Source organism: Anopheles coluzzii, chromosome 2 (assembly GCF_943734685.1).
Source record: "Anopheles coluzzii chromosome 2, AcolN3, whole genome shotgun sequence".
Taxonomy (NCBI): Eukaryota; Metazoa; Arthropoda; class Insecta; order Diptera; family Culicidae; genus Anopheles; species Anopheles coluzzii.
In genome coordinates this window covers 123,666,393-123,694,235 of record NC_064670.1, presented here as the reverse complement: position 1 = coordinate 123,694,235, position 27,843 = coordinate 123,666,393, and the positions used below count along the sequence as shown (strand labels likewise).

The window sequence follows — 27,843 nt, the reverse complement described above, 5'->3', positions numbered from 1 at the left end:
CTTACACCTTCTTGGTGGAGAGATGGAGGGTGTGTGTGTGTGTTCGCACCATGTAGGCATTTCCATTTGTAAGAAAATATTAAAAGCATTTTAATGGAAATTATTATCAGCGTGCTAGAGCGAGAACGCATTCGAATGCCTCGGTTCTTTGGGCAATAACAAAAAAAGCCAACACTTCTACTATCAGTAAACAATAAAACGGTGACGGAATGTACACTTCCGCAAGGGAAATGAAAGCTGGTTCTTTAGTACCCGCGCCAAACCAGGGCATGTTATATTTACGCATCAGTAGCTGCGCAACTCAATTTTAGTTTGCAAACACAAGCCCAAAAACATGCAGCAAAAGCTTCCAATTACAAACGCTCACCTTTTTGTGCCTGGGGAGTAAAGGCTGGGAGGTCCGTTAGGCTCGAAAGTGGCATTTTTGAATCAAAAGCCTCACGCGAGAACGAGGTTGAAAGTTTGTCAACAAACCACAGTCACCCGCGTTGTGTGTCTGTGTGTATCGCATTTCCTCCTTGTGGCACTGAAAACCTTGAAAAGCTCGCACCTTAAGCTTCTGTTCTGTGCCGCTCTGTTTCTGCTGACGTTGATTTGTAGCTTTCCCGTGGACAGAAAGAAGCAAAAAAGGGCCACAGGCCATTCTGTACTGTGTATGCGCACAACTTCCATCCATGTCGCTTCCACGATAGCCAGAGCCCAAGCGCCAGAGCCACACACAACAGTCAGCAAACAAGCCCACGAACTTTGGACATTTTACATTCCGCACACGTCCACACATGTAGCGATGCAAAAATGTAGCAACTCGATCAAAGGAAGACGGCAAGAGACAGCAACACCAACTTCAAAATGCTGTATGATCTGTATCGCTGGCGCGAATGGTCACTCAACAACACACGTTGAGGAATTTCCGACGGAAGACAATCGGTGCGAGCTGGAGAGTTAACCAATCGACGACGATCGCTTAGAGCGCGTTGACTTTGACTGGAATACTGATCAACGGGACATTGGACAGCGTCGTTGAGGTGAGGTTGTTTGCATTGACACAAGCACACGGTGGTGACGCGGATCGTTAACTTCAAACTTAAAACGCTTCCAAATGTTTCCCAACATTGAAGAGACGAGAGCACATACAGCATTTTGGTGGGAAATAGTCATGCGTACGAGCAAGAATATGATTACTTAAGCCTAGCCTTTTTACGCGAAGATCATAACAACAACACCCTATGAGAACATCTGAAGTACCCGCAGAATTGGAAGAGATCACTCTTGAAGCTTCGCTGTGTTGATTTGATGGTGACACATCACATAAAAACTCACGATCAGTGTTTGTCAACTGGGAAGCAGAAAATACGCTCCACCATACCATACAGACTGATGGCGCATAGCACGAGAATGCTGACCCTCTTTTCAATTTTCCCTTTTTGCGCCAGCTACCGTAGATAAGGCACCATACCATGCGAGTCTTGTAGCTGGAAGTTGAACACACACAAAAAAACGCTCCGAGCAATGTCATTCACTCCAGCGAAAGGCGATATGAATAACAGACGCTCTGGAGCATGAGACACCGGAATGTAATGTTGGTGGATCGGGCGACGTGTACGAAACTGAGCCACAACCAGAGCGCACAAGGCGTGCGCGCACATGCAGTGAGTAAGCCTGGGGCCACCACATATCAGAAAACGCAGCAGAGTTCGCGTAGCGACCATGCGAGAAGCCATCAGGGTTCTGGGGGGTACTACACTGTGGTGAAGTGGATCGACTTATCGCTACCCAGTTATTGGAGCTACTTGCTGCCACTGCCGTAGCGCGCTGCTCATGACCCCACATTTCCTTTGTTGCACTGCTGCTACTGCTGCTACTGTCGTTGCTGCAGGAAGAACGAAGGCTACACAAAGGTTACAGCAGCAGCAAAAGACCGAAGGCTACACCGCCGATCGTGTAGGGTGTGGCTCGCGCGTGTAAACGCTGTCAGGAGCCAATCATACTTAATGTCGAGCATCTTTTGACCGGGCGCCCATTTTGCTTTGATTTTTGATACGGCACGAACGGGGTTTCTTTTTCAAATGCAGTAGCAGGCGGTACCAGAGCAGAGATCTCTAAGTTGTAAATCGTGACGTCTCACACACGATCACCCCCTCCCCAAACTATGAAAGGGGGCGCCCCGCACGCACTCAAAACGAAGAGAGACTCCAACGATTAAATAATTAATGTGACAACAAGCGAATAAATTACGGAACCATTATTCAAATTGCCCTCGACGGCGGTTTGTCACGACAGGTTGACGCTTCCAGGGGTAGAAAGGAGGCAAAGATCCTATAGAGACGCAGTCTTCTCTCTCTCTTTCTCTCGCACAAACGCACAGGGTGACTTCTGTGTGTGTGTCTTCAAGTAAAACGTAGTTGAGAGGCTGGCGAAAGGGCCACTGGGAGTCCGGTGTCAGGTGTTGCGTTTTCTCGATCGTAGGGCTCCCTATTGCAAACTCAAGCAGTACGGTTAACATGGGCTGCGTTGGAGGAGTGCGTAGGACACAGGCACGGTGCGGCGGTTCCTTTCTTGTCCAATGTGGCAGAACAACAAAGGTGAACGCGGAAACGGCTGCCGCAGAGCATAGGAGGGGAATGGAACATGTTGCTGTAGGTAGTAACAACACGACACGAGTGGGAAGAACACACACACACACACACACACACGGGGTGAGTGAGGGCGCTATCTCCCACATTGCTGAGCTGATCCACATTGAATTGCATCGTGCGCAAATTGATTTACTTTCCTCCGCAGACGTTTAAGTCTTGTACAGGCGCGCGCGCGCACCGCGCTCTCGTCTATTGTTGAGTGGAGATCCCTAGCGGCAGATAAGCCGCTCACAGAGGGAAAGCAAGCAACAATTGCAAACAATAGACCAACTAGAAAGGGGAAAAGGAGGGAAGTGAGTTCAATTTAGCAGACACGGATATGTGTGTGCCATCTTAAGCGAGCTCTAAACCGTTTGAATTCCAAATGAACATTTCATGGGCTCTTGCGCGGCGATCAGATTTCAATCCAACGGCCTTTATATATTGACAGCAGCCACCCTCTGAGGGAGATCGTCGGGAGGTGCGAGATTTGTTCATAGCACAGATATGACCCCACCCTGTTGGATCCGAAAAAAATGACCTCCCTTTAGTGAATGAAAAATCTTCACCAGTTGCAGAGAAAAACCACTATGATGACACTACCGTACCAACGCACCCACCCACCTCTCCCCACATATCTCAACTGCATTCACACAAACCATCGCCGCCATTGAACCGAAACGTAAAAATGGGTTTTAGATTAAATTGTTTATGTGTGTTACAGTGTCCCTCTTCCATTCTCCACTCCACCCGCGGCACAATCGGTCCACTTCCTTCGACTGCGTGTATCTCTTTCCGTCTGTATATGTGTGTGTGTGTTTAATCTTTGGCCCAGCCAACTTCCTGCCGAGGGCCGCCTCCACAAACATGGCCCATCCCCCCAGCAGGCCGGTTCAATACATACAGCACCGGCCCTTGTTCGCAGAGAGACACGAGCGAGCGAGAGATGAGGGAAATTGATCCACATACATCCCCGCGCGTGCTGCGGCAAACCGACTCATCAAACGATTCATGATGATGGCGCGTTGTGGCGGCTTATGTGTTGACTCCCTCTCTGGTGCGTGGTGTGCGAGGTTGTGTGTGTGTGTAACAATAACCCCAGAGCAAACCAGACAAATACCGGTTCCTCAACGGACAGTTGGAACGACGACGGATGGGAGCATGTTGAAGGAGGCTGGTGCGGCGGGGTTTGTTTCGCGGTTGTGTCTTTCCTTCGCTCGTTTTCCGATTCCCATAAATTCATAAATCTCGGTACGCGCATTTAGTCCGTGCGGTGCGTTACGAAACGTCTGTTTAACGAGCTACTCTTTGCTCTTTCTCTCTCTCTCTCTCTCTGCGCGGGGAATATATTCGCTTTCTAGTGGGCCTGGACTGTGTGTCTGTCTTACGGCAACATCATCTTCCTATTTGTTAACTACACCATCGTTACTGGGACAGCACGAAATTGACGATCATTGTACGATCGTGGGGTTAGGGTATGGCGCAAAAGATAGGAGAAGCTCGCTATTGCCTTTCAATTCGACAATAGCAGCAAGTGACCTATCCTAACGATCGCGTGTCTCCTTCTCCTTCCCACCAATCGATCGATACCATCCATTATACGATCAATTGATACAAGTGATACAAACAGCTTGTCCAATGCGTTGAAACAAAGGAACAATTCTCGGGACCATCTTGCACCAACACCACCAACATCATCACCAGTGATCGTCAACTTTTTTTTACTGTTTGCGTTATGTAAAACATGGACTGTTGTCTGCAAAAATTACTCCCTCTTACCCTTCCCTTTATTACACGACCGTAATCACATGCAGCCGAGAATGGCGGCCCTGTGTTCGAAAGCGGTCAACCTTCACCAAAAATCTCCACGCGTCTCTGTGCTTTCCACACACAACGACGAAGAGGAGAGCCATCGGAGGAACATTTCAATGATAAAAAAGTCCTCTTTATTGTGCACCTCTCTGCTCCACAAGACCACAAGATCGGACTACAATTAGCATTATTTTGTCTGCTTCTCTGACGTCCTTTGCTACCCGCGCTGGAGGATATATCGTGGCGATCGTGCCAGTGAGGCGGCGCTTTCGCTGTCCAGTTTTAACAGGACACCAACAGTATTTTCCTCCCCATTTGGAATGTTTCTTGAACGCGGCCGGGGTCTGGTTGATTTATTCGACACGTCTCAGTTGATTGATACACATTGCCAAACCAGCGTCACAGTTGTGCGTCGGTGCGTTGCCGTCTTGATTACGTTAACCTCTTCCAACGGCCGACTGCACAACCACAATCAATAGGTTGTGTTGTCTATCTTTGGTCCTTCAGACATATGCTCTCCCCAGTGGAATTTCTTTGACTCGTACCACTAACCAAACAAAGGACCTTCTTGTTTGAAGAAAGGCATTCCAAACAAAACATTGCTCCAAAGTCTACTCCACCACCGAAATTTACATGTTTGCCTAACGGTGGTGGAGAAGGACTCTCCTCTTCAAGAAACGTTCGGACCCCCAAATGCTCCAACGGTGACCATTTCCCTCTGGCAGTAGGGCAGCGGAAAATAATCACCGCCGACGATGATCATCGATTCCGTGGAACCAAAGGTTACACCACATTATGAAAGGCTAAAACAGGCAGGCAGGCAGGCAGGCAAGCGCGAGCGCGCGCGCGATCGTCATCAGTCAGCAGACGTATATGGTAAGGTGTTGTGGAGAGCAGCATGCGCCAGGGTCTCCACGCCAAATAAGGAACACTCCTCCCCCCGGCTCCCCTGCTCGTACATAATAGCCGGGGTGGTTTCTTTCCACCAATTCTTTCGGGGAGCCTCCACCACACCACTGTTGTACTGCTGGGGTACTTACATATATCAAACCGGAGTAGTATCGGTCCTTGATGTTGTGCAGCACGGAGGCTTCGTTCAGGCACGTCAGCTCGGCCATATCTTCGACTTTGTCGAATTTGGGCGGGTTCATTTTCTGGATGTCATCCTTAAGTACCAGGACGCGCTTGCCGGTTTCGGCAAGCTCGACCTCCACCTCATCGCCACGCTCGCCTTTGATGCTGGCAGCGACGAAGCCCTGGAAAGGAAAAAGAAAATAAGAAGTGTTAATTGTAATTTAGGAGCGAGGGGGGGGGGGGAGTTGCATTCTGATAAAGAATCCACGTCGGGCGCAAGACACAGGAACAGGTTACGACACACACCACTGACCTACATATAATCAATATGCACAACCCCAAGAAGAAGGCAAGATCGAAAGGACACAACAAACACAAAACAGGGAGGAATGAAGAAAAAAAAAGGATCACATATATCAACTGCCCCGGTCATTGTAACAACAGGTTCCAGCCATCAAGTTCCCTTTACAACTCTCTCTCCCCTCTCACTCTCTTTCTCGCTCTCATCAACAACCTCCAAGAATCTGCTGCCTTTACGTCGACGACGTGTATGGGACAAGGTCTTCTGGGGGAGACTGGAGTTGACCGTATATGGTAGTGTTTAGTCGACGAGTTGTTGTGCTCGTAACCACCTCAAAGCCCCCCTCCCCTCTTTGCCCCCTGTTCTCTCTCCGTGTCGGTGTGTGCCTGAGTCTTTTATTTCAACGCACAGCAGCAGCAAACTGTGGCGATTCCTTATGGCGATATGCCATCATTGGCGTGCACAACGGAGATGCTGCCGGTGGTGCTCGGGGGGGTGTGTTGTGTTGTGCGGTGGCCAATGGATACGTTGTAATTTTACGCTCGTCCGTCTCGGCGCCCTCTAGAGTCGCGGAGAGATGACAGTGCGTGCACATGGTGCGCTTTACTTAATGCTGCTTTTTTTTACAGCTGCGCAACTTAATCGAACGTATTGGCGGCGCCACCGGAGAACCAGAGAAGGCGCTTCTCCACACAAACACCGCCCGTGATTGGCAAGGACGTCGTCGTATAGGGCTCAGCCAAGTAACGACCTTCACGGGAAGGATGGAGGAAAGCAGTCGCGCAGCCATTATGCGCGAATGTGTAAGGCACAAGAGGAGCGTTTAATACCCCGTTTGATGTCTTTTCATTACGCAACCGTATTTTTATGCGTAAAAAATTCCATTTTCTATAAACCATTCAGTTAAGAGAGATAAGATAATCATGCGAGTCATACATCCTTGAGACCTGAACCCCTAAAAATTGGACGAACCATTCTATATTCACAATCGCAATCATGCTGCAGCTGAAATAATACACGACCACCCGGGAGGTTAACGAGAAACAACATTCCACCAATCATCTTACACATTTGCAGCAATCTCCATACACTCTCTCTCTCTCTCTCTGGTGCATGATCCAAAAGAAATCTTTCGCTTGGTGTGCTATTTCTGCCCATCCATGACTCATATATCGGGTGGATCATCTTCTCTCATTAGCAGCAGCAGCAGTACCGTCAGTGCACTGTGCCGTGTACTTGCGCCAACACACATATTCCATCATGCCCTTCGCTGCTTTATCTGTCCCGAATCCAAAAACGCCATGCATAGAGACGCACAGGAAGAGAGAGACAGAGAGGATCGATCTTCAAGAGGAAAGGTCAAAATGTACTTTTTTTGTAGCTGCTTCCCACAACGCTTACGGGAGAGAGATCATCGAAAAGAGTCATCGAGAGTTAACCTCATCTCGCAGATGATGTCCTACTGAAGGGGCCCCTCGTTGGGTTAGTCATGCTGCTGCTGCTGCTGCTTCTTCCCGCCAAATCCTAACGCAAAACATGCGCGGTGATGACATGACAACACACCAGCAGCAGGCGCGCTTCTCTATCTCTTTCTCCGTTTGCGTTGCCTCGGACACTGATCGCACATATTGGCGCAAAGTCGAACCACAGCGCGCGCACCAGCACACCACGCAGCGCACAAATGGGCGCTGTTTCTGCGTGCGTATGGGCGTTATCTTTACTCGCTATTTCTTTTTTTTTTTGCTTTCTTGCTTCAACAAATGTTTACTTTACTTTGGCTATTTACATTTACAGGTCTTGTTTCTTTCCCCCATCGCGCACACACATACGTGCGTCCCGACTTCCTGTGTGCGTGGTGTGCCGGCGACGAACCTTCTCGCCCGCCCGCCCCCAAAAAAATGCGTTTGCTTGCTTCTGCAAATTGAAACAGAGCGAAGCAGAAATGAAGATTTTGGCGTGTACTGGGCGCGAGAAGAGAAGTTGGGCGACGATAGGACAGACAACCCAACTCCCACTGTGTGAACCTATGGTACACTCTAGCACAGTTCGTTGTTTGATTTCTGGTTCTTGTCGCCGGCAATGAAGAAACCTTTCCTCCACTTCTTCGGTCAGCCTGTTGCTCAGATTAGAAGCTACTCAAGCACACGAAGGAATAAATATTTCATCACTCTTCACCTTTTGGCCCCGCCGCGTCTCCTTCGAAGGGAAAAACACATGACCACGCACGTACACCGGATGACGTCATGGTGGTTTGGGACGGCATCAAACTTACTTGGTACGAATTTTCCAGAAAAGAAAATACCATCATCAACGCCACCAGGGCAAAAACTCACCACTCTGCGCAAAAAAAAGAAGAAAAATCGCCCCCCTTGAGATAATCGTGTATACAAGTGGATCCATATTGAAATGATAAACAACGATTTACAGACAGACTCGCCCCCTCCGAAACGACCAGACCGTGGTGAGCAAGAGAAGGGAGCTGCAAAGGTAAGCATTTTCCGACACATTCTGCTTCCGTTCTTGGGAATCATCTCGAATCATGGCATCGAATTGCAAACGCCGACATCATCTCACCACCTCCCCCACCGTCGGCGTGTACCGCGCGAGGTCGTCTCGTCTTGTCGTCTCCTGTCGGTAGTAGTCGGTGGTGGAGGTCAATGTCTTCGATACTCTCTTTTTCTCAAAAGCTGATGCATTTGTGCAGCAAAGCACATTACACATTAGGCGGCTGGCTGGGCTGGTGGATGTTTTCGTTTGCGGCATTGAACTCCATCCCGTTCCAGGGGTTTAGAGCTCTTTCTCACTCTCTCTGTCCTCTCTTTTGTGCTCTTGCAAAGCCCCCACCTTCTCTCTCTCTCCCTTTGCGAAAGGCAAACAAAGTTTGAGTCTGCACATGTGCAACGAAACCCCCCCCCCTCCCTCGGTTTCACCAATGAATGAGAGGGAGCGAGTGAACGAAACCGTCTCACGCGGATGAAATATCGCGCAGCATGCACAGCAGGCGCAGGGGCGAGATTGCATTCAGAGAAATTCATCGCGAGATAAACCGAACAACCAAGACGGATTCGAGAGCGAGAGAAAGAGAGCGAGTGAATGAGTGAAAGGGAGGCAGGGCAAAAAGGGATGATTTTGTAGCAAGAATTGCGAACTCTCCAACGAATGCACACATACACACTGGGAGACAGCATAAAACATGCCTGTTGGGGCGGTCAGGACAGACCGAGCAGGAGAGGGATAAAATGCTGCAATAAAATATTCACCCACCTATACAGACGAGAGTGCGCCACGCCAGCCAGGTATAATAAAATGCCGGCTAGCCGGCAAAACGTGCATCCGGCGTATTCCGTGCTGTCGTCTACCGGTACACTACCACCGACGACGACGACTCATAGTCTCTTGGCTAAGAATGTAGCGAGCCCGCAAAAGCCCATCAAACATTTATATCCAATTTAACGCTTTTCAGATACGTCAAACCTACCAAAGTGGCGACTAATGGGGTTGCTTGTATGCGTGTGTGGTAATGCAGAGGAAGGAGATAATTTTGTACCGACGGACCGACCGCATATTTGCCCGATCAAAAATCAATCACAAGTCCCAATTCCGTCGACGAAAACTGTTCGATCGATGTTTCGCGCTATCACGTCCCCCCCCCCCCCCCCCCCCTTTCTCATCCGGTGATGGTAGATATTATTGCACAAACATACCCGGCACACACTGACTCGCGCGCGCGTTTGTGACACACCCCAGTGGGAAGGGAGCAGAAGAAGGTTTTACTATCGAGTTCTTATCTTATCTTTATTCCAACAGAAACGCGGCAGAATTTGTTCACCGAGCGAATCTGACAAAAAAATAAGATTAAAAAACCAAGAAACATAAAGGTAAACACAAGCAAGTAGGCGCGAACGGTTCGTTTTGGGGGGTTCTGATAAGATGACTCTGTTTTCCGGCGATCAAGTCTCGCACCACATTTTTAGGACCACAATGCGCGGGGTGGGGGGAGGATCCTAAAGTAGACATGACGGCATATCCGTCCATGCTGTACCGAAAGCGAAAGGGAAGCAAATTCAATCAAACTTAGTGAAAGATGATTTAATGATCGCTTTTACGGCTGTCTGAATGTACAATAATACCCACAGAATGAGTTTCCATGGCAACACACGCTTCCATCGCGTCTTCTTCGACTTGGAGCAAAAGCTCAGCAGCGAGGAGCATACGTCGCTCTGTCGCATGGCATGGTTATGAGTCATGCGTTCCAGCATGCTTCGATTGCCCCGGACACGCCACAGTCCTATCGATCGCTTTCTCACTCAAGCCACCTCGTCGTTTGCGGTGTCATGGTCCTGCTGACGCCTCGAGATCCGTTCGGATCAGGTGAAAGAGATTTAAGGAGGGGAGATGTGACTCATGTGTTTGAAATTCAACAGGAACTGAGAGTTGGGGGAAGTGGATGTTCGGAAAACATACTTAAAGAAGTCGTTAAACCGTCAACTACAAAGATTTGGTAATTGCTACAAGCTCGATTTTAACTGTTTCACACGATTTAGTAATCCTTGCGACTTCATGTAAGCCCTCTAATCTCTACAACCATCCAATCCATACGCAACACCGGAAGCTTACCTGTGATTCATGCGGCACCCAAACTAGCCGCTTCTGTGTCCACTCGGCTTGCGTGGCCGGATCGTTGAAAGAGTTCCGCTCCACGGACAGATATTTCAGCTCCGGATCATTGCGGTCTCGCAGATCTTCCGCCATCGTTGCTATCGGGGGAAGGGATGGATTATCCTGTGTGTATGTTTTTTTTCCTCTCTTAATCAGCTCCGTCCAGAACAGTTACAACAGCGTTCGCTCACTTGCACACACGCAAACACGCACACACAAAAACACAAAAAACACACACACCCAAAAGAGGGAGTTGATGGGTTTGCAGTTGATGATGAAGGTTTATGCACACGCGCTTTTAAAATGGGGGGGGGTTTAAAATCAATATACAACACACGATCGTTGGCCGATCTTTACGTTTTGCTTGCTGTTAGGTTACTACGGTCGTCGGTTACGGTTTCACTCACTCACAATAATTTTCATGCTCTTTCTTCTCCGCCGTTCTACACAACACATTCACAGCTGCGCACGCACACTACCATCAACAAAAACGGTCGAGAGCACGGACAGCTTCTAGGCCTTTTGTTATTTTTTTTTATTTTTTCACCTTTCCTTCTCCACTGTGTTTCGCTCAATTCTCCAACGCCACACACAAGAATCTCACTGTAATTTCAAATTTTTAAACCAGAAAAAAGATACGTTACAAATGCATTCAAAAGGGGAAGGGAAATGTTTGATAAGACGATAGAGTTGAGAGATTTGCTTGTTTGCTTAGCGCCCACATATGGCCACATGAGCAACGTCCTCCAACATAATTTTACGCAAAGTAGACGGGGTGTGTTCCATTATTTGCGAACGTTGCAACAACATTGTCTACCCCAGACCGACAGTTCCACGATAAAGCCTGGTTGTTGACTTTTTACATGGTGTCGTTGGGGGTTTGTGATGAGAGAAAGAGAGATAGAGAGAGCGAAATAAAGAGAGTGTGCAAAAAAGATTTAAAACCACTACGGCAAACTTCGCCAGAACCGCCAGCGGCAGTGCGGCATGTGTCACGAGGACGTGATTTTCTTGCACTTTTGGGGGCGAAACATGGGCTTGAGTGTGTTTTTTTCCTGCTTTATGCTTACGCCATCGTAGAAGTGGTTCTTGGGAAGTGGAGAAAGCCAGAAGCTTCCCTTGAAACCAGTCCAAGTTTAATGAAGTTCCTTTTTAGAATTTCTCATGTGCCGTGATCGTCCAATTCATTAACACGTATTGATGCTCAAACAACATCAAGAATGAAATGATGTAAACTTCTCACTCATCTTCCTTTCCGTTCTGTCTGTTTGGAAGCTTAAAGAACTTTAAACAAAATTGGCGTTTCTACATTCAGTCGAGGCAGAAGATCATCCAACGCCCGTTTCTTTCGCCCTTCTGATGATCGTCGCTCGAGAACGATCAGTGAAACGAAAAGAAACTTGCAAACATATTCAGGCTCAACCAAGAAAACGTAAGAAAAATGAAACAAAGCGACAATATGCGAAAGAATGCATAATGAGGCTCTTCACATCACCCGCCCGGGGAACACTCTCCCTCTCCCGGATGTGGGTCCAGGGAACAGAGTGGAGCCCCAAACTTGTTCGCGCGATCGGCTTCTTCACACCGAAAACCGCGGTGACCGGATTTTTCAGCCAAACAAAACGCGTCCAAATGAAACGATCATCGCTGCGAAGAACCGCCGCGCGGCGTTCGACGATTCCCCGGTGGCTCTGCAGGGTTCGCCCCACAAGATGACGTGGGGTGTCGTCATCCCCGTCGGAGTTTTATCTCGTTTGCGTGTATCTCTACACTGCGGTCTCTCTTCTTCCAGCCACACAACCACACACACACACACACACATACAGCCAAACAAACAGCGTTTCAAAGCACAGGAACAACAAAGCAACCACAGAAAAGTACGCAACACGGCTGGCGTGTCTTTGCTGTTCCTTCGAGGGCGAAGTCTGCCGCGTCTAGAGTAACACACACACGCATACGCATACACACACACATACACACACTCACTACTTGTTGGTGACTCCCGGGTGACGATGAGAGACGGTGTCGCGACACGACTGCTCGGTCACTTTGCACTTTGTCGAATGAGTGAACAATTTCCCGAGCGCGTTGCTTTTGGCCCAACCAAACACTGCCTAGCTCCTCGCTCGAGACGATGGTGGGGAACGTCACACACGCACCACACCACCACCACCACCGACCCCCCCGGGTGGGGTATATTGCTTTCCTTTTCTGTTCTTTCGCTCGCTACGCTACGCTCGGCGGGGTTAGTGCTCCATCCCCCTTTCCGAAAGGGGGCGCGCGAACGCTGTGTGCGAACGCATCTCTCGCGTGCGGCGCCCTCTCCAGAGTAACCCTTTCGCGCTCGCGCTGAGCAAGCGAGAAGGAAAGCAGCCGACGGATGGATTTGAGAAAGAGTGCGCGCTAGCAACGATAAGCCATTCGCATGCGTTGTATAGAAAGAGACGGAACGGAGCAGGTGACAGTCGCATGTTCAATTCTCTCTCCCCCCCACAACCTTTCTTTCTGCACACAATTCTGCAATGGTCCTTTGAAATGAACGTTTTTTTTTAAATGCAATGTGTTCACTCCGTGGTGCTCCATCACCAAGCAGCCCCCGCCACTTTAAAGTCGACAGGATCTTTAAAACCGTGCAATGCATACCACACCCACCCGCCTGCCATCGGTTGTAGGGGTGAGGGAGAATGTTTGTACAGAAAAAAATAAATAAAATAAAAAATAAAGGAAACCATGTTGCACATCATTGCATAAAAGTTGTCCAAAAAAGGGAAAAATGGAAAAGCGAAAAAAACAACAGTTCCAAAGAGGTTATGCGTTTTTAAATTAAACCGTTTTTTTGCCAAATTATAATCAGCTGACAGGTAGCGTAGCGCACAGAACAGAATGGAATTCACGCTTTTTCTCTTCTTTTCCACGAAATCTTCCCCACGATCAGCTTGCTTCGATCCAGAACTTAAATATTCTACCATTTAGACAGACTTTCCCGAACAGCTGCACACGCCACCGCGCCCGGTCCAAAAACAATAACCATTCAAAGTTTGCGCAAAAGAGCCACACGCTCGTCTCCTGCCCCACCCTCACTCTCACAATCACCTGGTAAGTATGTGTGTGTGTGTGTGGTTGTGGTTGTGTGGCTCGAGCTTAAAGGCTCGACGCGCGTGCATTCATCCGCTTTTGGGCTGCTTCATCGCTTCGCCACTGTTTTCACGGGTTGCTGCGTGTTCATTTTGCTTCCCTTCTATGCCGGTGTGTGCGTCCGATCCACCCGCCCTCTCTTCATCTGTCACCCGTAACCCACCCAGCCATCTTCTTCCTTCCTTCCTGACTGAGCCTGACCGAATGAGTGGAAGAAGGATGGTGGAAGGAAGTGGGCTGGGCAGGCAGTGAGGTCAGTTGCTTTCCGTTTCCGAGTACCAACACAACACCACCAACTAACACACATGCACTCACGTGCACACACAACACACGCTCGCGCACACACTATCACCTTACACCTGCCCTCTCTTCACACGTATCAAGCGTATAGCCATTTTTGTGTTTCTCATTCTCACGCTATCCTCTCACTCGTTCTACCACGCGGGCACTTACACAGTCGCAAATTGGTGGTGGTGGTGTTGTGGTGTGTGTGTTGGTTAGCTCGCCGTCAAGCAACCGTGCTCCAAAAGCCTTCTGTCGTTGTTCCTTCTGTCCGGACAGATATTTCTTTTCTTTCGCTTTTCACGTCTTTCTTCTTGCGTCTAGCCTTTGTCGTCGCCTCCTACACACCACACCCAAAGTCAGACCTGTTCCATGGACACTGCACGTCCCTTTCCCATTGGACTTAACTACACATTTCAACGACAAATCTAGCTGAAATGCACACTTTTCACCGCGAATGGAGCGAAACTGCCGTTGAAAGGATGTGCCTGGTGGAATTCGCAAAAGAAACCAGATAACTCTTGGCACTGTTTGGCGATCTAGAAGGCTGTTGTTCCTGTCCCATCCGCTACACACATCTTCCCCGCAGTTCCTTGTTGCTTGATTTCAATGGCAACGACATGTTATTCGTTCGAGACGTGTCTGCGCTCGCATCCTCCTTTCTCTATCCATTACCTTTCACAAAGAATATTCACACTCCCTTGCCACACTGTTCCAGGACGACAATTACCCGTCTGGTGCACAATTCGCCCACCCCACTCGAAGCTGCAGTGTAGCAGTGGAAATGGAAAGGCTTTACAAAAACAGCAAACAATAAAAGAAAACGAAACACCCAACACAACACACAACCGCGGCGGCCCTGGCCCTGCACGAAATGCCGATACTCTTCGCTCTCGTCCCTTGCGCTTTGAACTACTGTGCGGCGTCGTCGCTGCGTCAGCTTCGCGTAGCCGTCTTTTGTGCTTCCTTTCCTGCGCTCGCTGCTTCTTCCAGCCAGATACACACTCACACACACACATTCAAACGCGCGCGCGCTCGCCAGCAACAGCACCACAGTGTGCGAGAGCGTGAGTCTTCTCAATTCCAAAAAGCCGACAGTCATGCATACACACACACACACGCGTACGTTCGCATTCACCGCCGCCGCCACACACAATGAAACTTTCTGCCATCGCGGAGACGGGGCAAAAAGAAGAAACTTTAGCAATCTGTATACACTATTGTTTTTTCACGCTCACAACTGTGCTAGAGTTTCATTTAACGCATTTTCTGCTCTTCCTACCGGCTTATGACAAAACGGTCCCAGATGAAAAAAACCGTTTAATTTCCACTACTACCGGCAGCAGCCACAGTCTAAAGCTCGCAATACCTCACGCCGCCAGACGGCACCACACACACACACACACACGTACATACGCAACGCACAAACTGTCTTTCCACACCTTTGGCCAAACGAAAGACTCTTCAGATTCTAGAGAACATGGAGACACGTTGAAGCCTCCTACGGTCACGCTTCACCTTCAATCGAAAAGCGAATTTTGCACCACGGTAAAAGCGACACGTTCTCCAGACTGCGAACACACAACCACAAAAACGCCATCAACCGCCGTCGCCACCATTACTCATTCGCAACCAGACCCTCTCATTCCGATGTATGGCCCTACGCGGCAAGGCGTGCCCAGAAAGCCGCTCCTTGACAAACCGAACCACTCACGCTGAAAATTGCATGCGTGCGTGTTGCTGCTTGGAGCAATTTGCACCTCAACTTGCCAAATTAAAACACTGCCAACCGGTGTATCGAGCTTCTCGCAGAAAAGGATGCTGGAAATGAATCCGGGTTGCTGTTTTACGGGAGCGACACGACAGACCGCGAAACCGACGAAATGCATCAAGCATGTGAGGCGGTGCTCTATGTGCCGCCGCTACACCGAAACGTCAAAACTGCGAGCTGTCAAATTTTGCTCATGCTGGACGTACCGGGCATGTCTGACGACAAATTTAGAACGTGTGCAATTTGTTTTGAGATCATTATTGTTTGTTTTTTTTTTTCGTATCCTGTCTCTTTGTTTCTGTAAAAATGATTCATAAATTCAACCAAACGTAATAAAGTAAGATGTTGCACATTCAGAGTTTTACTGCCGTTGCACAAAAGGCATTAGTCATCAAGAGGAAATGAAGACGCTCAATCAACAATGCATTTACGTTGTTAGGAAATGATTTGTTTTACGTTTCATTATTTGCTTAGATAACGTTGCGTTACGATAAATCTCTTTTTTGCGTATAACTCAGGTATAAACTAACTGATCTATTGAACTAAACCCTTGCATTCAGTTGGTATTAAAGAAAGTTTCGAGCGTTAACAGTAGCGTCCACGTAAATCCCGGGATTCGGAGCCAACGCGCAAACACGCGCGCACATAAAAAACAATAAAGCGAAGGAGCGCGATATTTGGGATGGGGGGTTTAGAGCACCAAAACGACTGCAATGTCCAATGTGGCCTTTGTTCGTGTAGCTGCAGACCTCGCCTGTCTCCTTCCCCGCTCGTGTGTACTAGAAACTATCCTCCCGCAGCAGCGTGGCACTGGAGGCAATCGATTTTCTGGACGACTTTTGTTTGTTTCGTGGCGGGTGCGCTGCAGCGGACGCATTGCACAGGCTGCTCCTCAGCGATGAGCCGCCGTCGCGCTGTTGTTCCTTGGTGGTCGAACCGGACGCCGCGCCAACGTACTCGGACTGGTAGCACTCGAAGCTGAAACCCTCCAGGCTGCTGTTGATGGGAATGTACGAGGAATCGGCGGAAATTTTCGTGAGCAGTGAGGCGTCGAAATTGTGGTTTGGTCAGAACTTCAGATCTTTGATCGCCTGCGGCAAATCGGGCAACTTGATGTCCTTGATCTGCTGCGGCAGGTTCATGCTCTTGACCGCGCTGACCGCCCGCGCCGGGGCGGCCGAAATGCCGGCCTCCTGTTTCTGCAGCTTGTTCTGCTCCTCGATGCGGGCCAGAATGTCCGACATGTTCGTCTGCAGCACCATCCCGCCCATGACCAGCTCGGAGAGGATGTGGTGCACCGCGTCGGCGTGGAAGATCAGATCCAGCTCGCACACATTCTCGAAGCACTTGTCCAGGGTTTCGACAAACACTTGTATTAGATCCAGTATGCCCAGCTCGCTCTCGGACGAATCGACGCAAAACACAAAGTACAGCGTCGCGTAGTGTCGGTAGATGAGTTTGTAATCGGAACCACCGATTAGGCTGCAAAGAACAACGGAACGAAATGCGATTAAGTGTGCGCTGTTTCTGTTACGGCGCGGGGCGTGCGACACCAACCTTCCACCCTCGAGGAAATTGCACACATTGTCATCTCGCTTCGACACCAGCTGGAACGTTTCCTTTATTATCTGCTGCTGCATGTCCTCGTTCTGGAAATGGGGGGAACCAACCATATGTTGTGGTGTTTGGTATTGATTAATTGTCTCCCTGGTGGACCGCAGCTCCGCAGGATGCCGTACTTACGAAATACTGGTAGAATTTGGACAGTCTCGGCTTGCCATGGTTGTTAAACACTAGAATCGCTTTAATCATGGCGAGTGGTGTACGTGTGTCTTCTCGAGCCCCGATGTAGCGGAATTTGGCTCGGAAAAAATAAGCGATAAGCGTCCGCGATCGCGTTGTATGCAATTTTGTCTTTATTTTTTCTACTGCCTCACGAAAATGTTTCCCAGCTTCTGCATCGTCGTTGACGTTACGGAAATTTGACAGCTATTCGCTCGACTGCTCTCTTGACGGGAACATACGTTCTGGGAATCATTTTCGAATAAACCTTTACGACAAAACAAAGGAAAATAATGGACAGAAACTGCATACGGATATCATTCGGGAATAGAAAATTTTAGAAAATAATCCCATAACATAATTAAACCGAAATGATACAATTTATCTTTTTTTTTATTCGCCATAATCCTGTTCCCGCATGTTCTTTCAAAACCGGACCGTCGGATGGGAATGACTCCCCCTACCCCACGACACACGAAACGGAATCGGATTTTGAGAAACACACACGGTTTCGCCGCAGTGTAAACGAGCGCGAATAAAACGGCTGAATTTAGTGTTTGCGGACTCACGCCGCCTGCTAAAGGCGTGTGAAAAGTGTGCCGGACGTTGCCTGCACTTCATCGAGCATCGAGTATCGTTGCGAGGGCAGCATTTAACCTCGAAAAAGTGGTTCCAAAAAACCCGTCGCCTCTGTCATACAATTCCGTGTGCCAGCAGCACTCGTGCGTGTGCGTATGCGTGTGTGTGTGTGTGTTTTCCGTCCTGCGTCCGTGCTCCCGGTGTTTCGACCGCCCGGCCCCTGTCCGACTGTTTCACTTACACAAACGCGCCTCGAAAGGGCGCCATAGTCTCCCTCTCGCTCTCTCTCACACACTGCTTCAGCCGCACACAGTCCGTCGGTGTGTGTGTGTGTGTATGGTTGACGGTTGGTAGTGTGTGAGTGTGTTTTGTGTACGTCGAGAGATGTGTGTGCACAGTGTGTGTAGCACGATGGAGAAGAACGTACGTGAGCCGCATGCTCTTGGTCGTCGTGGTCGTCGAGCGCTTCAATAGCGAAAAACGCGTGTGTTTTGTCGCGTATTTTGGGGACGAAAATTTCAACCAGAACGGGAAGCGACGGATGTGTGGTGACAGTGCGTACCGATCGGGGTACAACATCTCGTCGTTTGTGTGGCGTGAACCGGCCTTCAAACCCCACGGCAGAGGGGAGAGAAACGTTCCCGCAAAAAGGTTCCGGCTACGACGTGCGTATGACATTTGTCCGGACGACGAAGACGACGTAAAAGTGTTCGAAGCGACGAGGTGTTTGTGGGAAGGGAATAGTCCTTGGTGTTGTGCGCAAGGAGAAGGGAGTCAGATCGCTGACGTCCGCATGTGGTAAAAGCAGCAACAAAAAAAACGAATTTTGGAATTAACCCTTCCCTGGACCAGATCCGTGCTGGTGCGGGGAATAACACGGCGCTTTAAACTGCTGAACGTGTGGTAGAGCAAGGGCATTCGGTGGCGCTCGCGCGCGCGTGTGTGTATGTGTGCGTGTGTGTGTTTGTTGGTATTGGTGGAAGGGCGGTGAAAAAGTACCCAAATTGCAGTCGAAACGCAGAACGGCGCGTTTCAGTGTGACAGGTGAAACTTTCCCTAGCGAGAGGCAACATCTCACGGGCCCCCACTCCCCCACTCCGCCTGCCGTAGCACCGTAGTGGCCTGTTCCCGGTTGCGGTACTGGGACAAACTCACACCCCCTCCTCGCCTCATCCCCATAGCCCCCAGCAGTGTCGACGGCAATGCCCATCCAAATGGTTTGCGATTCGACACCATCGCTTGTGAGCGCAGCAATACGGGATGCGTTGCACTCGTCGGGCGGCACAACAAATGGACGAACGGGCGGCGGTCTGAGCAACGGGGTCACAATGAACGGAACCACCGGATCGTCCAGCACACACACGGCGGCCACCAACAAGCAGCAGCAGCAGCAGCCGTTCCGGCGGACGGTGCCGGCCCTGCTTGACAGCGAGCTCGACCAGCAGCATGGCGAGCTGGAGGACGACGGAGCGAACGATTTGGTGGAATCCATCAGCCAGTCGCTGCGCCAGGGACAGCAGGTGAAGCCGATCACGTACGAGGAAGGTCCCAGCTACAACACCAGCCTGGACAAGCTCAAGTCCAAGTACATCGTCCTGAAGGCGACAACACCGAACGACAGCAGCAGCGGTGGAGGTTCCCTTGGCAACTCCTCGTCCTCCTCCGGCTCATCGTTCGGTGCTGGACTGTCGTCGAAAGCGTCCGCTGGTGGAGCGCCAAACACACATCTGACCATGAACGGCGGCGGTTCGCTGAAGTTCTCTGCCTCCCAATCACCCAGCGCGGCCAAATCGTCTGCCAATGTGCTTCAGCAACAAAGTAAGTACCAATGGGCAGTGGAGTGTTCCTTTTTTTTGTTCTTCTATGTTTTCATGCATCGTAAAACAGACACACACACGGGTAAGTGTGGGGATTGAGAAAGTGCATAAATTCTCCCCCCCCCCCCTCCCTCTACCACATTGTAGGTTTCATTCCGCCCTCCAAATGACTCATGCACGAGTTTCCTCTCGGCCATCTGTCACCCCGATACGGCTGTTGATGTTGTGCTGAGCAAACGGAACTGCAAGCAAAGGCATTCGCAGTTTTCGGGCGGACGGTGCTTAGCACAGACACACGTTCCCGCAGCGAGTGAAGCACTCAACTAGCGGGACAAAACACGACGAATCAAGTTGTCATTTCTATACGATTCGAACAAGAAGAAGACGACCAACGGGGTTGTGGGGCATGTGTATGTGTGTGTGTGAGTACGTGTGTTGATGGAAAGAGGTGGTGGGTGGTTGAAGGAGAAAAAAAGATCGATAACACCGCGCGCGCTATTTGTACAGACAAATGGGAGAAAATCTCACTATTACTGCTGTACTTACCAAGAGACGACGAGGGGGGCGACAAAATAATCATGTGCGTGAGGAATTTTTGACATTTGTCAGCATACTCGGACAACTGCGGAAGTGTGTTGTGTGTGCAGAGAAATGAAGTGATGGTCGTCGTCGTCGTATCGATCCCAACAAGTTTTCCTAGCCCCAAAAGAAAAACACTGCGTGTGGTGTCCCCAATAGTTGCTCTCGCTCGTCGTGCCCCCGCAGGGAAAGTTAGGATTTCACCTTCAGTCCGACCCCAGTGGAAAACTCCTCGTGCGAGAAAGTGAACGCGCATTTTCACCTAATGTTATTACGCTCGCGGGTCGTACGGGTGAAGGGGGGCTTAATTAATAATGTGACCCTTTAAGGCCCAGAGAAACGGAGCGACGCATACACGCACACCAGCACGAATGCTCTCGTCCTCGACGAATTACGGTGGCCTTTGCCATTGCGCGTGAACTGTTGAAGTAGGAGTGTTGCGGGGTGGTACTGTGGACTCCCCCTTTGGTCACCTTTTTTAGTGTGTGTGTGTGTGTGTGTGTGTGGCTGATAATGGTACCACCGAGAACGTGCTTCTGATTATCTGACACTAGAGAGCACACACGTGCTGCTAAAGCCACCTTCAGGTGTCTGTGCGCTGCGTACTGCGGTGAAGTGGGGTTTTCTTCGGCACGGAACGAACGGGTTGATCCGCGGGAAGTGGGTGAAAAATCGAAATTCTAACACGACGCACACGCGGTATCATTCCAATGACCCAAATACGACCCTGCCCAACCGCTCAGAGCGCATCGCGACCGGGCGTCTAAGTGACGGAAATAAATCCCAGCTACTAGTAGCAGCAGCGCGACAAACACGAAAACACTCCGGACCGGGCGGCAGCTAGCAGCGACGAAGTATTACGTGTGCTGTGCTGTGCCGCACGCCCTCGTCGGCCGCCCCTTTTCAGCGGCTTTCGTCGAACAAGAGGGCCCGAAAATCATCGTCCTGATGATGTGCCGACGCCGCCGGGGAGTCGTGCCGCGACCGGGATGCATTTTATGCGATTAGTCAAGCTACAGTTTCGCTACTTTTGTCAGCTGGTGTTGCGCTTTCTGGTCCCGCTGTGGAGTAGCCTGCGTACGACCGCACGCCGAAAAACGATCAGACGCTGGCAGCGGACAACCAGTGTCACTTTGTCGCAGATCGTCGAAGGTAGGTTGATCCCAGGCGGGGCAGTACACGAAAGCAGGAAAATTAGTTGCTCATTCTCACACACTTACTTGGCAATACGTACGTTGTAACGATCTTAGAAGGCACTGCTCTCCATTACCAGCGCGCACAGTGGTGAATCCATCAAGGAGGGAAAGCGCCCAACGCGGGGTTGTGTGCGTGATGTGTGTGATGTGTGGAGTGTGGTTTGTAATTGAAATTTATTTTCGTAAGCTGCCTTTATTTTGTTGGAGACATTTGCTTTTCCTCTCAACCGCCGCCGTCGATCTCTCGATGCGGTCAGCAGCAGCAGCAGCAACAGCATGGTGGATCGTCTGGAAGCGTCTCTGCGTCGTTTGCAGCTGCAGCAACGCAATGAAAGTGATGCCATCGTACCAGTCAACCGTGGAAGAGCGCGTTTACTAATGCTCTTTCTCTCTCTGTGTCTTTCTCTCCCTCTCTCTCTATCTCTCTGTGTCCCTCCCTTGCAGATGGCGTCCCAGCCTCCGCTAGCAGCACTGCCGCCGGAAGGATGGACACCAACACACTGCCAACGCCGAAGCGGACGCTCTTCCCGCGCGAAAACGTCCAGATCGGATGGAAAACGACCGGACGCAAGTGGCTGGTGGGAGCCGGTATGATGAACATGGGCAACACCTGCTACCTTAACTCGACCCTGCAAGCCCTGTTCCACGTGCCGGCGATCGCCAACTGGTTGCTGTCGGATGAGCCGCACCGGGCCAAATGTGATGATGGCGGTAAGTAGCGATTGCTCCACATTCCTCCTCTCAATTTCCACTGGCTGGTTCTGGTTCTAATCGAGCGCGGGGTGCTTTGTTTTCCGGCAGGTTCCGGCGGTAGCTGCATTATCTGTGCGATGGCCAAAACGCTGCTCGAATCACAGTCCAACCAGACCGCGTTCCGGCCCTACCTGGTGTACTCGAAGCTGCGGCTCGTGTGCAAGCATCTGGTGCCGGGCCGGCAGGAGGATGCACACGAGTTTCTGCGCTATCTGGTGGAGGCGATGGAAAAGTCCTACATCGGCCGAACGAAGAACAGCAAGGAGCTGGACCAGTACAGCAAGGAAACGACCCCGCTGAACCAGATCCTCGGCGGATACTTGCGGTCCGAGGTGAAGTGTCTGTCCTGCCAGCACGTGTCGACCACGTTCCAGCACTTCGAGGACCTGCTGCTCGACATCCGGAAAGCGAACTCGATCGACGAGGCGCTCGAGCTGTACTTTGCCCGCGAGCGGCTCGAGGAGATGGGGTACAAGTGCGAGGCGTGCAAGCGGCGCGTCGCCGCCACCAAGCAGTTCTCACTCGAGCGTGCCCCGTTCGTGCTGTGCGTGCAGCTGAAGCGCTTCTCGATGCTCGGTGCCAAAATCAACAAGCACGTGGAGCTGCGCTCCAAGCTGGACCTCACGCCGTACTCGTCGCCCGCCATGCGCTCGAACGGCGGCAAGCTTACCTACCGGCTGACCTCAATGGTGACGCATCTGGGAAGCACGCAGCACTGCGGCCACTACACCGCCATCGGGCACACGGATGCGGGCGGGTACCACGTGTTCGACGACAGCTCCGTGCGCCCCATCGGCATTCACAACGTGATGAGCACGAACGCGTACATACTGTTTTACGAGCTGGAAAGTGTGGCGGCCGGTGCGGTCGGCCTACCGAACGGGACCTGCCGGCCGAAGGCCACCGTCTCCGTGGGGCAGCCGAGCAGTACCGCCACGCTCACGTCGATGGGCCACCTGAGCAACGGGAGTACGCCGACCGGGTTCGGCAGTGGTTCCGCCGGTGGCGGGAGTACTAGTGGGGGTGGTGGAGGGAGTGGTGGCACGCCCGGAAAAGTCACTAATTCATCGCCACTCCGGGTGCTCGGTACTGGCGGCGGCAATGGAGCTGCTGGTGGCCTCTTCCCGAGCAAGCTGGAGCAGAAGCCGGGCTTTATTGGGCCAGTGCTACCAACCGCGACGACGAACGGAAGCAGCAGCAGCAGCAGCAACATCCACCACCCCTCAGCAACCGTCACCACCGGCGGCAGTAGTAGATCAGCAGGCGGCGGCGGGAGCGCTGGTGCTAGCGGCAACAGTGCCACGGCTGCCGCCACCAGCGTAACCTCATCGACCAGCGCTTCCGGCAGAGAGCATGCCCACTTTTCCTCACCCTCGTCGACCGCATCCACCCTGTCGAATGCATCGCCGCTCTGCTCGCCCCTGAAGCACCACCAGCAACAACAGGAGACGATGTCGGGCGGCAGCAGCAAAATACCCAAACTGCCCGACATCAATGCGCGCAGTGCGACGCCCCTGAACGGTGTGCAGCACGGTGAGGCGAAGGGAAAGTCCCTCTCTACTCCACTGCTTGCCTCGATGCCGAAGCTGCCGCTCAGTTCACCGAGCAAATCGTTGGACAACGGCAACGGCTCGACCGGCTCGGCCGTGATCAGTCTGGTGCCGTACGATAGCGATGATACCAGCAGCACCAGTGAGGACGACGATGTGGACGAGAAGGCGCACAGTAGAGCTACGATCGCCGGCAAATCGCTCGTGCTGACGAATGGTGGCGCCAGTGCAGCGGCCAAACGTGCCAAGCCGCACAGTAGCGCCCCATCGTTGTTTGCGAACGGCAAACGCAGTGCTAAGGATGAGCAAGACGAAGATGACGGGGACGATGACGACGAGGAGGAGGAGGACCAGGATGACGAGGAGCGGACCAGCACGTCTTCCTCCCGCTCGCCACAGATGATCAAAACCAAGGCAGGTCTTTGGAAGGTCTCCAAGAGCAGTACGGCCGACCAGCTAAGCTACCCGGACAGCGGTTCCGCTTCGTCCTCCAAGTCTTCCTCTCCGACAACCTCAGGCGTTTCCTCCCCGACTAGCTCCCCGGGACAGAAGCAGCAAAAGGTGGTTCCGCAACGAAATGGTGCTGCTTCTGCGAACGGTGGTGGTGGTGGTGGTGACGCTACTACCCCATTGAGCAATGGGCATCGGCACGCACAAAATGGGGCAGTTGGCAAGAAGAGCAGCTATACTGCGACGACGAACGGGCATCATTCGAATGGAGCAGCGGGAAGCCGCTCATCGTCGCCGGGCGGTGAAGGAAATGGGTCCAGCAATGGCAATGGCAATCGGAATGGTGGCGCTTCGGCTGTTCAGATGCTGATGAAGTACTCGCATCGAGGATACGGCGCCCCAGTGAAGAGCTGGAACGGTCAGCAGACGGCAATGGACCGAGAGCTGGCCAATGATCGACGGGAGGAACGCAAGCGCCAGATTGAAGACGATCGAGAAACGGAAATGGATAGAGGACGCACGAAGAAGACCAAGGCAGGTACCGGCGGGCCCAATAACAACAACAACAACAACAACAACAGTGGCAACAACGGCAACAACCCGTTCCAGCAGTACCAGAATCACCAAACGGGCGGTGGCGGCAGCAATGGCAAATGGATGGGTAACGGTGGCAACCGCAACCACTTCAACAATCATCACCAGAACAACTACCGCGGTGGTGGTGGCGGTGGTGGCTACTACCAGAATGGAAATGGCCATCGGCATCATGGTGGTGGTGGAAATAGTGGGTTTCGTACCGGTGGCAGACGGTTCGGTGGTCGCAATGGTGGCGGATTCCACTCAAAGGCTCATCATCACCATCAGCGCAGTGAGTCGGGTAGCGGCATGGCTGGTGGTGGTGGCGGTAGCAATGGGTTTTATCATCGATAATAGAGCTCGGCCCAGGGGGATGTAAGGATCCGGGGAAAAGGGATCTAGGAGAGAGAAAGAGTGAATAAGATCCAATTACGTGTATATGGAAGTGCGAACGGAGTAGGCCGCGTTCCTCACTTGGCATAGCAATGGCAGGCGGATGTTGCTGTGTGTCGATCCAAAGGATGTGTGATGGATGGGCAGCTTTCCTGAAGTCGTCATTGTGGATCGAAGTTGGCGACGAAAAGAGGACTAGAGAAAGCCATTTCCATTACATGGTTAGCAGAGAACGTTTTTTTTTGAGTAGATCTTACTATTGTACTTGAAAAATCACGATCTAAACACGTGCGTGTGTCACAAGATTAATAATGTGCATTTTGTTTGTAGTACTGTTTTATTACCGGGTCAGGTTTCGAGTGTCGTTAGTGTACTCCCGTCGTGCTACTGCCTCCCACGGGCGATCAAAACCAACCCATCCCTCCCTCCGTGTCTGACGTGTGAGCTCTTTCAAAAGTCTCGATGGTTTTCCAATAACCATTTTTCTTGTTTGAAGTGCTTTTTTTCGTTCGTTACGTACATTTTAGAAAGCACTCCCCCAATCCCCTTCGTTGTTTGAATATGCAATTTAGTGCGCCGGGAACGTTGTTAATAAAGCAAGCAAACTGGAACGGAAAGTGTGGGACAGAATTTATGACACAGGGCTACCGAAAGCCCACCTGAGGCTGAGAAAAAGAAAAGCAAAACCATGTAACATGAAATTGTACATAGAAAAAAAAAACTACTTATTTGCGCTAGGCAAACCATTGGACGAAATGATGGCGGAAGTGAAAAAAAAAACCCGGCAAAAATCGAAGCAGAACATTATACAAGGGAATTGAAGTGAATGTGTGTTGTTCGTCCGATGGAAGCCAATAAAGGTGGCGCGAAATGCCGAGACGACGAATAACGTAAATTGGATGATAGAAAAAAAAGAAAAAGGCAAATAGATAAAACCGGCACTATCAAGCAGTGGATTGGCATAAAGGAAATCCTCCAATATCCCCTAAGCGCGTACGCTACGTTGGTTTGATGGCGCTAGTTTTATAGTCTGTGTACATAGAAGCATGCCTACTAGATTTACACTCTATCAAATACATATATTTGCAGCAAGGGCTAAGAGAATGAAGAGATGGATGAAGTGGTGTAGTAGTAGTCCGTGCAAAGCGACATTCGGTGGGTGACTTGTAATAAGAAGAATTCAAAGTAAAGACGCTGTAAATTTGGTTGCTTAAGAAATCCATGGGACACAACAGTACTATTGTTGCCCAATAACGAATTAGAAAAGCTGTAAATTCATTCAATTACCTCCTTGTAAGAGAGTGAGGCAGAACAGGGAGGGAGCGTGTAGTGATGAAAAGCATTCATACAAAGAGAAAAAGAGAGAGAGAGAGAGAGGTATAAGAAATCAAGCCAACCTCAAGCCGTAATGCACCGCCGCACCTGATAGAAGGGATCTGTCAGAGGAGGATGTGAGTCTTTTTACTATCTTTATAATCTTCCGTCTCCGTAAGCTGCAGTTGAGCTTTAAAGGTGTGGTGTGTTCCGGACATAAACGATTTAGATATATGTATGGTAGATACGCGATTAACGAACAGACCAGAGAGTGACCTGCCGGGGGGATGTGGTGTAGTCCCGAAGTTTTGGAGCAACATACTACAAAAAAGAGATAGGCTCGGGCACACCTATGTGTAGATACAATTCGCAGTAATATGTGAGAGATGTTTGAGTAAGGGAGTTTTTTTTTATTTTCTTTTTTACAATATACATTAGGCATACTCCTTTTTTATGTTATGTATCTTTATGGCATTTAGTTTAGACGCAGGAGAAAGCTTGTTGCGATGCTTGTGTTGTTGTACGTTTTGTTTTTAGTGGTTCTTCGTAGTTAGATGAGCGTTTCCAATTAATCGAATTACTCTTTTCTTCACAGAGAAAGCAAAGAAGCAAAGAAGAAGAAAAACAAAACAATGAAATCCTTTAGTTTTAGTGAAACAGCTACGAAATGACTGGAGGGAGAGCAGCAGGAAGGTTCAAAGTTCCGCAGCAAAGCGAACCCGCAAAATGTTTGTACTGTTTGTGCTGCAAAAATAGAAAGCGAACGGGGGAGCGGGAAGAAGCTTAACAAACCCTATAATAGTGTAAAGCCAGTTAGCAGCACACACAGCTCGTTGCTATAGCAATAGAGAGAGACAGCAGCACCACACCCTAGGTTGGAAGAAGGCTGTCGAAGGTGAAGTAAGCATTGAACAGGAACATCAGGACACCACCATCGGTTGGTAATTATGTGCGAGTTTTCATATTTGTTTCATTTCAAAAGGGTGCAAAGGATTTAAGTACCGATTTACCTACCGAATTCTATTATCACCTCCCCGGATACCCTAAACCACCTTACCTTGCGTTTGTTTGTTTATTTGTTGGGCGCAATTTAGATTATGGACAAAACTTATACTATGTAAATACTAAACAGCAGTAACTAGGGGTTCTGATACTCTATCGCACTATTATAGAGCGTTACGCAAAAACAAAACAAACAAAAGAAA

General features: G+C 50.4%; 3 protein-coding genes across 7 annotated transcripts in view; 1 reads left to right on the top strand and 2 right to left on the bottom strand.

Moving 5' to 3' along the window:
- The window catches only part of LOC120954042 (myosin heavy chain, non-muscle), a 41,743-nt gene extending 29,184 nt beyond the window's left edge, over positions 1 to 12,559 (bottom strand). For both annotated transcript variants that reach the window (XM_040374595.2, XM_040374600.2), the window contains exons 1-3: positions 12,448 to 12,559; positions 10,420 to 11,064; positions 5,468 to 5,683 (exon numbers count right to left, since the gene is read on the bottom strand). In XM_040374595.2, coding sequence (XP_040230529.2) covers positions 5,468 to 5,683; positions 10,420 to 10,554 — 351 coding nt within the window. In that variant the 5' untranslated portion in view covers positions 10,555 to 11,064; positions 12,448 to 12,559. The remainder of the gene's footprint in view (positions 1 to 5,467; positions 5,684 to 10,419; positions 11,065 to 12,447) is intronic.
- A 3,516-nt stretch (positions 12,560 to 16,075) lies between these two features.
- LOC120954050 (AP-3 complex subunit sigma-2) lies at positions 16,076 to 17,634 on the bottom strand. The gene is made up of 3 exons (XM_040374614.2): positions 17,393 to 17,634; positions 17,207 to 17,298; positions 16,076 to 17,131 (listed from the first exon to the last, which is right to left on the bottom strand). The coding sequence occupies exons 1-3, from the start codon at positions 17,459 to 17,461 to the stop codon at positions 16,717 to 16,719; spliced, it is 576 nt and encodes a 191-aa protein (XP_040230548.1). The 5' UTR covers positions 17,462 to 17,634; the 3' UTR covers positions 16,076 to 16,716.
- A 251-nt stretch (positions 17,635 to 17,885) lies between these two features.
- Positions 17,886 to 26,947, top strand: LOC120954044 (ubiquitin carboxyl-terminal hydrolase 36). 4 transcript variants are annotated; one of them, XM_040374605.2, is made up of 4 exons: positions 19,990 to 21,558; positions 21,790 to 21,936; positions 22,047 to 22,313; positions 22,404 to 26,947. In XM_040374605.2, the coding sequence occupies exons 1-4, from the start codon at positions 21,396 to 21,398 to the stop codon at positions 25,283 to 25,285; spliced, it is 3,459 nt and encodes a 1,152-aa protein (XP_040230539.2). In that variant the 5' UTR covers positions 19,990 to 21,395; the 3' UTR covers positions 25,286 to 26,947. The 4 variants fall into 4 exon arrangements, with proteins under 4 accessions (XP_040230538.2, XP_040230540.2, XP_040230539.2 ...); XM_040374604.2 differs by lacking the exons at positions 19,990 to 21,558; positions 21,790 to 21,936 and adding an exon at positions 17,886 to 19,828; XM_040374606.2 differs by lacking the exon at positions 21,790 to 21,936 and having other exon boundaries at positions 19,989 to 21,558.
- The last annotated feature ends 896 nt before the right edge of the window (positions 26,948 to 27,843 follow it).